The sequence below is a fragment of the Eschrichtius robustus genome, chromosome 2, assembly GCF_028021215.1.
Source record: "Eschrichtius robustus isolate mEscRob2 chromosome 2, mEscRob2.pri, whole genome shotgun sequence".
In the NCBI taxonomy this organism is placed as follows: Eukaryota; Metazoa; Chordata; class Mammalia; order Artiodactyla; family Eschrichtiidae; genus Eschrichtius; species Eschrichtius robustus.
The window spans coordinates 109,972,697-109,984,133 of record NC_090825.1 but is presented as its reverse complement, the minus strand read 5'-3'; the positions used below and the strand labels follow the sequence as shown (position 1 = coordinate 109,984,133).

The window sequence follows — 11,437 nt, the reverse complement described above, 5'->3', positions numbered from 1 at the left end:
AATTTAATTTTTACTTTATATTGGAGTATAGTTGATTTACAGTGTTGTGTTAGTTTCAGGTGTACAGCAAGTGATTCTGTTATACATATACATATACCCATTCTTTTTCAGATTCATTTCCCATATAGGTTATTACAGAATATTGAGTAGAGTTTCCTTTGCTAAACAGTATGTCCTTGTTGATTATCTCTTTTATGTATAGTAGTGCATATATGTTAATCCCAAACTCCTAATTTATCCCTCCCCCACACCTTTCCCCTTTGGTAACCATAAGTTTGTTTTCGATGTCTGTGAGTCCGTTTCTGTTTTGTAAAGAAGTTCATTTGTATCATTTTTCAGATTCCACATATAAGTGATATCATGTGTTATTTGTCGTTGTCTGACTTCACTTAGTATGGTAGTCTCTAGGTCTGTCCATGTTGTTGCAAATAGCATTATTTTATTGTTTTTTTTTATGGGTGAGCAATATTCCATTCTCTCTCTGTCTCTCTCTACATATATATATGCCACATCTTCTTTATACATTTCTCTGTCAGTGGACATTTAGGTTGCTTCCATGTCTTGGCTGTTGTACATAGTGCTGCAATGAACATTGGGGTGCATGTATGTTTTTTTTGTTTTGTTTTAAATTTATTTATTTATTTATTTGGTTGCGCCAGGTCTTAGTTGCGGCAGGTGGGCTCCTTAGTTGTGGCACGTGGGCTCCTTAGTTGTGGCATGCAAACTGTTAGTTGTGGCATGTATGTGGGATCTAGTTCCCTGACCAGGGATTGAACCTGGGGCCCCTGCACTGGGAGCGTGGAGTCTTATCCACTGGGACACCTGGGAAGTCTCGCATGTATCTTTTTGAATTATGGGTTTTTTCCTGGGTATATGCCCAGGAGTGGGATTGCTGGATCACATGGTAACACTTTATTTATTTATTTATTTATTTATTTATTTATTATTTATGGCTGCACTGCACAGCATGCAGAATCCTAGCTCCCTGACCAGGGATTGGACCAGCGCCCCCTGCGGTGGAAGCATGGAGTCTTAACCACTGGACCTCAGGGAAGTCCCTCTATTTTTAGTTTTTTAAGGAACTTCCATGCTGTTCTCCGTAGTGGCTGTACCGATTTATATTCCCACCAGCAGTGTAGGAGAGTTCTCTTTTCTCCACACCCTGTCCAACATTTATTGATTGTAGATTTTTTTTTCACATCTTTATTGGAGTATAAATGCTTTACAATGTTGTGTTAGTTTCTGCTGTATAACAAAGTGAAATCAGTTATATGTATACATATATCCCCATATCCCCTCCCTCTTGAGCCTCCCTCCCACTCTCCCTATTCCATCCCTCTAGGTCATCACAAAGCATCAAGTTGATCTCCTTGTGCTATGCAGCAGCTCCCCACTAGCCATCCATTTTACATTTGGTAGTTGTTTATAGACTTTTTGATGATGGCCATTCTAATCAGTGTGAGGTGATACCTCATTGTAGTTTTGATTTGCATTTCTCTAATAATTAGCGATATTGAGCATCTTCTCATGTGCTTTTTGGCCACCTGTATGTCTTCTTCGGAGAAATGTCTCTTTAGGTCTTCTGCCCATTTTTTGATTGGGTTGTTTGTTTTTTTGATATTGAGATGCATGAGCTGTTTGTATATTTTGGAGATTAATCCCTTGTCAGTCACTTCATTTGCAAATATTTTCTCCCATTCTCTGGGTTGTCTTTTCCTTTTGTTTATGGTTTCCTTTGCTGTGTAAAAGCTTTTAAGTTTAATTAGGTTCCATTTTTTTTGTTTGTTTTTGTTTTCATTACTCTAGGAGGTGAATCAAAAAAGATATTGCTGCGATTTAGGTCAGAGAGTGTTCTGCCTATGTTTTCCTCTAAGAGTTTTATAGTATCCGGCCTTACATTTAGGTCCTTGATCCATTTTGAGTTTATTTTTGTTTATGGTGTTAGAGAATGTTCTAATTTCATTCTTTTACATGTAGCTGTCCAGTTTTCCCAGCACCACTTATTGAAGAGACTGTCTTTTCTCCATTGTATAGTCTTGCCTCCTTTATCATAAATTAGGTGACCATATGTGTGTGGGTTTATTTCTGGGCTTTCTATCCTGTTCCATTGATCTATATTTCTGTCTCTGTGCCAGTGCCATACTGTTTTGATGACTGTAGCTTTGTAGTATAGTCTGAAGTCAGGGAGCCTGATTCCTCCAGCTGCATTTTTCTTTCTCAGGATTGCTTTGGCTCTGGTAAATATTCTTGTACTTGTTTCTTGTACACATATTTCTATTCAGTTCATGGGAATGAAATTACTATTTATTTCATGGAAATGGAATTACTGGGTCGTCAAAATTTATTAGATTATGCCACTTTCTCAAAACAGTTGTATTTTCACTTCACCAGCCATGTGATTGCACTGCAATCCTTACCAATATTTTGTATTTGTATGACTCTTAAATTTCAGACCTTCTGGTGGTGTGTAGTTGTATCGTGGTTTTATTTTGCATTTCCCTGATTATGAATGGTACTGAACACCTTTCATATATTTATTGGCCATATGGGTATCTCCTTTTATGAGTTCTTTTTGAATCTCTAGCCCACTTAACATTGAGTTGTTTTTCTTATTTGTAGGAATACTTCATATATTCTGGATACAAGGTTTTTATTGGTAGTCTATGTTGCAAAAATATTCTTTGGCTTTAGTGGCTTGCCTTTTCTCTCTCTCTCGATGGTGACCTTTTTGTTTTTTTGGAAGAGAAATACCAAGGTTTCTTCCTAAAATCATTCAGCAACAGTAAAATAACAATGAGAAACTGCTTTCAGTTTAAGTGAGTTTAGTTCCTCAGTTCTACAGTTTATACTCACTTTAATATAATCTAAAAAGAAAAAAGAAAAATATTTCTATAAATCATGGTCAGTGTAAAAATTAGTTAAACCTTCTCTATTCTCTTACATTGTGTTCCAAGTTTGGAGATAGCCACCAGTAAATCGTCAACAAATGTCAATACATGGACATACCACTTAAATGTTTAGAGCATTGGGTTCTTCCAAACAGTAGGAAAGACCTTGTCTTATCTACTTTATAGAGTTTGTTGGATGCTACATCAGTACTAGTTAATACTTAGAACATGATTATTCACTTTTTAAGCTCTTCATATCCTGGTTAGACAGTAAGATACCTGACTCCACCCCTTAACTCCGTGACCTAAGACAAGTTAACTTAATGATGCTGTGCATTAATTTCCTTAGCTATGAAAGTTGGTTAACATATCAATTCCATAACTTTGTTGTTACAGTGAGTAGTCTATTGTTTAGATAGAACAATTGAGAGAATTTGTGAACAAAAGGACTAAACAGATGATTTAGTTTTCCTAATTGGTCAGCTTAAGGGGGAGAGTTATAAGGACTGTAGAGTTCTAGATGATATTATAGCATACCTCAAAGAGACAGCCACTTACCCCCTGGTTAGATGTTCTTCCTGAAGTATTTCTTGGGGCTGGGGGCAGGTGAGGATGCAGTCATGAGCCTGACCTCAAGTTACTAATAGGGAAATGAGTGGTCTTCTCATTTATTTCAGGGGGCTAAGCATAAATGTCCTTTAGGGGGGACTTCCCTTGTCCTTCAGGTAATATAAGACTTTCAACTGCATTCTTTTTCAAGATTTCTCAAAATTTTTCAAATTTTTGGTTACTCTGGTGTGAAATGTGAAATAAACTGGAGTCACTTATGTCAAGGAGTTTTTTAATGGAGAAAGGAGGTCATTAAGGAGGTAAACTTTACCTACGTCCTCACCAAGTGGAACCAAACTTTTGAACTGGGCCAAACCACAAATATTCCAAGGACTCTGCAAGAACACCTGCAGCTTGTCACAGTAATGAACTTTTACTTGCTTCTAGTGATAGTCTTAGCACTCAATCATACTTAGCCAAGACTAACTTCTGCCTCCAACTCCAATTACATTTGTTTGTAATGCAAACCTTCTTTCTCTGCCTTTAAAAACCCCTGACTTTTACTCCCTAGTGGGGCACTGGGTTGCTACCCAAATCTGTATGCCCCATATTGCAATTCTTTGATCCCAAATAGATGCTTCTTGCTTGATTATTGCCTCCTAGGTTTGTTTGGGTTGACACTGGGAGCCTTGCATTTCCATATGAATTTTAGAATCAGCTTGGCAATTTCTGCAAAAATGCCAGCTGAGATTTCAGTAGGGATTGTATTGAATCTTTGAATCAGTTTGGGGAGTATTGCCAACTTAATGTTAAGTCTTCCAGTCCACAAACATGGAATTTTTTTCGTATATTTAAAGTTTTAAAAATTTCTCTCAGCAGTGTTTTGTAGTTTGCAATGTATAAGTCTTATACTTTTGTTAAATTTGATTCTATGTAGTATATTCTTCTTGATGCTATTGTTAATGGAATTTTCTTAGTTCTATTTTTTTTATGTTCATTGTTAAGATATATAAATATAATTGATTTTGATATGTTGATTTTATACCCTGTCACCTTGCTGAACTTTTCCATTAGTTCTAGTAGTTTTCTTGTGAATTCCTTGGATTTTCTGCCTGTAGTCTGTAAATGATGGTTTCATGTCTTCTTTTCTAATTTTAAAAAATTATCTTATTGCTCTGGCTAGAACTTCTAGTACAGTGTCGAACAGAAGTGACAAGAGTAGACATCCTTACTTTGTCCCTGTTCTTAGCGGGAAAGCATTTGCTCTTTCACCATTAAATATGATGTTAGCTACGAGAGTTTCACACATGTCTTTATCAGGTTAAGGAAGTTCTTTTCTATTTATGTTTTGATGAGGGTTTTTTTTTAAGTCATGAATGAGTGTTGAATTATGTCAAATGCTTTTTCTGCATCTGTTGAGGTGATCGTGTTTTTTGTCTTTTATTCTAGATAGTGTCGTACATTAATTGAATGTTAAACAACATTATATTCTTATATAGTATATTCTTATATTAAGTAAGATAAATCTCACTTAATCGTGGTGTTTAAATCCTTTCTACATATTGCTGGATTTGGTTTGCTAATAGTTTAGGATTTCCATGAGGCTTCTCTAGTTTTCTTTTCATATGATGTCTTTGTCTGGCTTTGGTATCTGGGTAATATTGACATTATATATTTAGCTGGGAAGTGTTCTCTGTTTTCTGAGAGGGCTTGTGAAGGATTAGTATTATTTTTTATTTAAGTGTTTGATAGAATTCACCAGCATTCACCATCTGGGCCTGGATATTTCTCTGTGGTAATATTTTAAATTACTAATTCAATATCTTTAGTTGTTATAGATCTATTTAGATTTTCTGTACCTTCTTGAGTTTGTTTTGGTAATTGTACCTTTCTGGGAATTTTTTTCTTTCATCTAAGTTGTTTGCTTTGTTGGCATAAAGATGTTTATAATATTCCCTTATAATTTTTTAAGTTTCTGTAGGGTTGGTACTGCTGTTGTCTGTTTCATTACTTTATTCCTTTATTTATTTGTCTGTTTATTTTTAAGTTTTCTCTTTTTTCCTTGTCATTCGAACTAAAAGTTTGTTAATTTTGTTCATCTTTTCAAATAAACAGTATTTGGCTTCCTTTATTTTCTCTATTGTTTTTATGTTTTTTATTTCATTCATTTCTGTTCTTATCCTTATTATTTCATTCCTCTACTTGCTTTGATTAGTTTAATCAAAGCAAGTTTCTTAAGGTGGAAACTTAGGTTATTGATTTGAGACCTTTGTTTTCTGATATAGGCATTTAAAGCTATACGTTTCCTTCTAAATATTGCTTTAAGCTGCAGCCCATAGATTTTTACATACTGTAGTTTTGTTTTTACTCAGTTCAAAATGTTTTCTAATTTCCGCTGCAAATTCTTCTTTGACCTATGGGTTATTGAGAAGTCTCTTGTTCAATTTCCAAATATTTGAGGATGTCTAGGATTTCTTGCAGTTTTTTATTTTTAATTTTATTCCATGTGATTGCAGAATGTATGATTTAAATCTTTAAAAATTCATTGAAACTTATTTTATGACCTAGCATATGATCTATCTTGGAGAATGTTTTATGTGAACTTAAAAGGTATGTGTATTCTGATGTTATTTGGTGGAGTATTCTATAGATGTCAGGTCAAGTTGGTTGATATTGTAGGGGAAGCAAAACTTTATATCTACTCTCTTAGGGCCTAGGTTTGGGCCTGAGAACTAAATTGATATGACAGATTAACAGGAGAAAAACACGTAGAATTTAAAATGTACATGGGAGTCCCCATAGGAAAATGAAAATCCCCAAAAGGATAGGCCCAAGTGCTTATATACTAGGTTGAACAAAGAGTAGCAAATGTGGAAAACTGACTAAAATACATGGGGATACTAAAGGAAGTTGAGTTATTTTAACAAGGTCTGTTTGTACAGATTTCTCTTGGCCTCTGCTCCCAATCTCTGGGGATTAGAATGTTGCTTTCATCCCGGTATTCAGAGGACATCTTTCACATAAGTTTTATCTCCTGCTTTCCAGGAGAAAAGAGGAGGTCAGAGTGCCCTACTTGCACTTGCTGTTTTTCTAGTGTCTTTAGCTCAAAATAATTCTTATGCCAAAGTAACATAAGGGTGCCGTATTAGGGTGCCATATTCTGCCACTCCAGTAATATTGTTCAAGTCTTCTGTATTCTTACTGATTTTTTGTGTAGTTGTTCTATCAATATGGTTGCTGTTTGCATGGTATATATTTTACCTCCCTTTACTTTCAAATTTTCTTAGATTATTTTAATTTAAAGTGTGTTTTTGTATGTAGTATGTATTTAGATCTTGTTTTATTTACTCAAACTGGAAAACTCTGTGTTTTGCTAAGAGAAATCAAAAGTGATGGAGAATCTTCAGGCAGGAGGATTTCAGATAGGATGTTCAGGGAAGACCTCTTTGTGAAGGTGATATATAAACTGAGACCTAAAGATTGGAAGGAATCAGAGTGTAAAGAAAGGAGGGGAAATAGCATTGTAGGTAAAGGGAACAGATTCTGAGTTGTAAGAGAGCTTGACGTTTTGAATAACTGAAAAAGAAGGCTGGTACATAGGGAGCCAGGAGACTGTGGGGGCAGATGAGGTTAGAGTGCTAAAAAAGAGCAAGCTCATATAGTCTTGAAGACTATGATCAGGAATTTGTATTTTATCCAAAATATTTAAATATTTGAACAAGAGAAGAAACTTGATCCAAATTATGTGTAGTAAGTCTGAATCTAAAGCCTGGTAAGCAAGAAGTAACATATGCTGAAAATTTTCATTAATTCAAATTAAATATGATTTACAGCCTCTTTCCTGCTGTGCTGGTGAGAAATTTACTGTCAGTCACTATGGGAGTTCTGTTCTTTGCAAAGTTCCCATCAAAGTGTAGCAGCCTAACAAGGTCCACAGAAAATAGAAGGAAGCCTTCCAACTTTGACTTTGTCCTGGTCATTGCTGATAGTATATGGATGTTTGCTGACATCCACAGTGTTTCCTTCAAAGATGACAGTTTTCTGCTTGTGTGCCACTTTGGGGTTCAGGAATCTGTGGAGGCTGAGAATCCTGGTACTCCTTTTGGTGTACCATAGAACCATCATTTCTGAGGCCTAATTCTTTCTTAGAGATGCTGCATGTGAGTGTAGTATTCAGTTCTCTTAACTAGACTTTTGTCTTTTTTCTCCCTCTACTGACCTTTTTTCTGTTTTGAGAAGTTGCTCAGTTTCTCTTGTTCTCGTTAAAAGCTCTGAGCATGGTCTCACTTAGATTTTTACAAGACAGGAGCAACAGTTATTTCTGATTATCTTCTTTTATGAAGAAAAATAAAACAGCCTAAGGGGATAGAGAGGAATGGAGTCTGGTATTTATGGAGATAAGGGGGAGTCCTCTCTTTGTAGAGTCCTGAATGCAATAAAGAAGAAGAGCATTTAAGTCAGAAGGAATAATAAATATAAATTACCTGGAGATGGAGAATAGTTGGTGCTTTTGAGGAACAATAAAGGTCAGGCCACTGTGGCTGGAGTCACAAGCAAGGGTGGGGAGGTTTAGCAGATGAAGTAGGCAGACACCAGAGCATGGAGGACCTTGCAGGCTGGGGCAAGGACTTCATGATTTTACTGTGAGTGAGACCATAGAGGATCAATCACTTCTGGTTGCTCTGTGAAGAATAGGCTGTAGAGGTGGCAAGATAGAAGAAAGCCCTGCTAAGAGACTACTGCATTCATTCAGGAAAGAGGTTATATAGTAGCTTGGATGAGAGTGGTTGTGATGAAAGTAATGAGAAATGATTGCATTTGATATACATTTTGAGGGTAGAGATGACAGGGTATGGTAATGGATCTCGTGTTTGTTATGAAAGCAAAAAGGAATCAAAGATGACTCCATGGCTTTTTGGTTGAATGGATTGAATGGTGTGCTAATTACTGAGATGGGGAGTGAATGAAATAATATTTATAAAGCATATATTCTGATACCAGGTACAAAGTACTCAGTAAATAGACTTTAAAAACATTAGACCTGTGCCCTATATTCTGAATGCTTTGTTACCTTGGTAAGGTAATTATCTTTTCCTAGACTCAATTTCAAACAGTGGTAACAATTCAATAAATGTTAGCTATCCATAAGAGAATGGGAACAAGGCTAAGCAGTTATAGAAGAAGTCTTCTGCCATAGGAAGGATGTACAGCATTGGTATTTGAGCTGTGCCATCAGTGTGTTGTAGGATTCTCCTTTGAGTGCTGCTTAGCTGGATCCTTGCTCTATCACTATCAACTGATTTATTTATTTATTTGTTTACTATCTACTGATTTTTTTTTAACATCTTTATTGGAGTATAATTGCTTTACAATGGTGTGTTAGTTTCTACTGTTTAACAAAGTGAATCAGCTATATGCATACGTATATCCCCATATCTCTTCCCTCTTGCGTCTGCCTCCCTCCCACCCTCCCTATCCCAGCATACGGTATTTGTTTTTCTCTTTCTGACTTACTTCACTCTGTATGAGAGACTCTAGGTCCATCCACCTCACTACAAATAACTCAGTTTCTCAACTGATTTTATAAAAACAGTATTTTGTAAATTGTCTTTACAAATTTGACCATAGGGACCCAACCCATAGGGACAGAAATTCCATTGGCTGGTTCTGACACTCTCCTGGCTTCAGCCTTGTTTTAAAATTTTGGTCCAAAGCACTAGATACTAGATTTGGAAATTGTCTGCTTAGGTGTTATTTGAGGTAGCTATGGCATGGTGGTTAAGAACATGAACTTTAGGGACTTCCATGGCAGTCCAGTGGTTGACTTCGCCTTCCAATGCAGGGGGTGTGGGTTTGATCCCAGTCAGGGAGCTAAGATCCCACATGCCTCGCAGCCAAAAAACCAAAACATAAAACAGAAGCAGTATTGCAACAAATTCAATAAAGACTTTAAAAATGGTCCACATCAAAAAAAAGTTAAAAAAAAAGGAACATGAACTTTAAAGCTTGAATGCTTGATTTTGACACTTTATTAGCTATGTGACCTTGGGCAGGTTACTTAATCTCACTATGCTCAATTTCCACAAATATTAAATGGTGAAAAGAGTTCCTACCCTCATAGATAGAATTGTTGTGAGGGTTAAATGAGTTTACACATGATGATATGTAGAAGAGTGGTAACCACTCAATAAATGTTAGCTACTATTATTATTAAAAGGATAGAGAAGGAGAAGTAGACCAAGGGCAGAGTTTGGGCAAACATAGCAACATAAAAAGAGCAGACACTTTTTATGTTTTATGTTTATGAAACAATGATGGCTGTAGTTATCTTTAATGGAATGATGGCTGTGTGCCAGTCACATTAAATCTATTATTTAATCCTCATTACACTAACCACATACAGAGTAAAATCAGAACTTTAAACATAAATAAACTTGCCCAAGACATCACAGCTAGTAAATGGGTAAACTATCATACACCAGAGTTACCACAATATATACCTATATTGTATTTCTTCTTTGAGGCAGGATTTGATAAATATCATAGACCTTCTTTGAAGCTAGAGGTGGCCTTAAAGATCATGATATCCAGATATACCACTTTACTGATGAAGAAATTTGTCCTTTGAAAAGTGAATAATTGATCTGTGTTTCCTGAGTCTAAATGTTCAGCTTTTTTGTTATGTGCTCACTTATGTTCTTGTTTATTCTCCCAATAGGATCTGAAACTTTCCAGGACATGCTCCTCTCCATTTGACCTTAAGGACCAAATTTAAATAAAGACAGCTGAGTAATCTGTGAATCTAGAATTATACCTTGTCTGTTCGAGCTTATTTTTCTTATTGAGCTCTGCCATTTTTGAAGGCTATAGACTTTTAACCCGCTAATAGTTTGGACTTGGCTTTTTAATGAATTGTGTGCGCAGCTTTTTTTTTTTTTAATAAATTTATTTATTTATTTATATTTATTTTTGGCTGTGTTGGGTCTTCGTTTCTGTGCGAGGGCTTTCTCCAGTTGCGGCGAGCGGGGTCCACTCTTCATTGCGGTGCGCGGGCCTCTCACCGTCGCGGCCTCTCCCGTTGCGGAACACAGGCTCCAGACGCGCAGGCTCAGTAGTTGTGGCTCACGGGATTAGTCACTCCGCAGCATGTGGGATCTTCCCAGACCAGGGCTCGAACCCGTGTCCCCTGCATTAGCAGGCAGATTTTTAACCACTGCGCCACCAGGGAAGCCCTGTGTGCTCAGCTCTGATCATTTTATTTCTAGACTGAACTGTTTAGTTTCAAGTATCATAGCATGCTTAACTTATGGTTCCCAGCAGCCAGCTTATATTGATCATCCTGGCATTAAAAAACTCCTTGACCTACGTTTAGTTACTTCCCAACTGGTTGCTTCCCTCTAGTGCTTGGTTTCCTGAAGAGCATATAATCAGATAGTTTCCTTTTAGCTTTCACAGTGTAAGTCAATTAATGCGGTTTGTGTTGTGTGTGTTTGCACATGTGCATGCATTTGTATTAGTCTCACGTTAGTCACTCTTTTTTCTAACTGTAGTGGTCTAATGAATGTTACTAAATGCCTTGCAGATGCTGACCTCTGGAATCATGAAACTCCAAACCTCCATGCTAGTGATGGCCTTGTTTGGTTTTCTGGGCTGCACAAGGGCTGACATCTTCACATCTTGGTATGGGCCGGGCAAGGTCGTATTCTCCACAAATGATTCTTAGTTCCCAGCATCAGGTGTGGCCCACTTGTTCTCTATCAGGGTGGAAAAGTCTCACCCACATGTTTTTAGTTATAACTAGGGGACAGTGGGAAAGGAGTTTCCAGAAATTAATACTTTTCACTTTGGAGGTCATTAAGGGACTGGACCTCACATAGCCCAAAGGTTTTTTTCTGGGAAACATGTGTTTATGGTGTGTATCCTTTTTGTGAGGTCTAGATATTCTCAGGACCTTTAGGAATGTTCAGCTACTTTTCGTGGAATGTCAGTGATTGTGGGTA

General features: G+C 36.7%; 1 protein-coding gene across 1 annotated transcript in view; it reads left to right on the top strand.

Annotated features, from left to right (window-relative positions):
- Window positions 1-7,313: 7,313 nt before the first annotated feature.
- The window catches only part of LOC137758917 (prolyl 4-hydroxylase subunit alpha-2-like), a 102,591-nt gene continuing 98,467 nt past the window's right edge, over window positions 7,314-11,437 (top strand). The window contains 1 exon segment of the mRNA XM_068534870.1: window positions 7,314-7,530. Coding sequence (XP_068390971.1) covers window positions 7,314-7,530 — 217 coding nt within the window.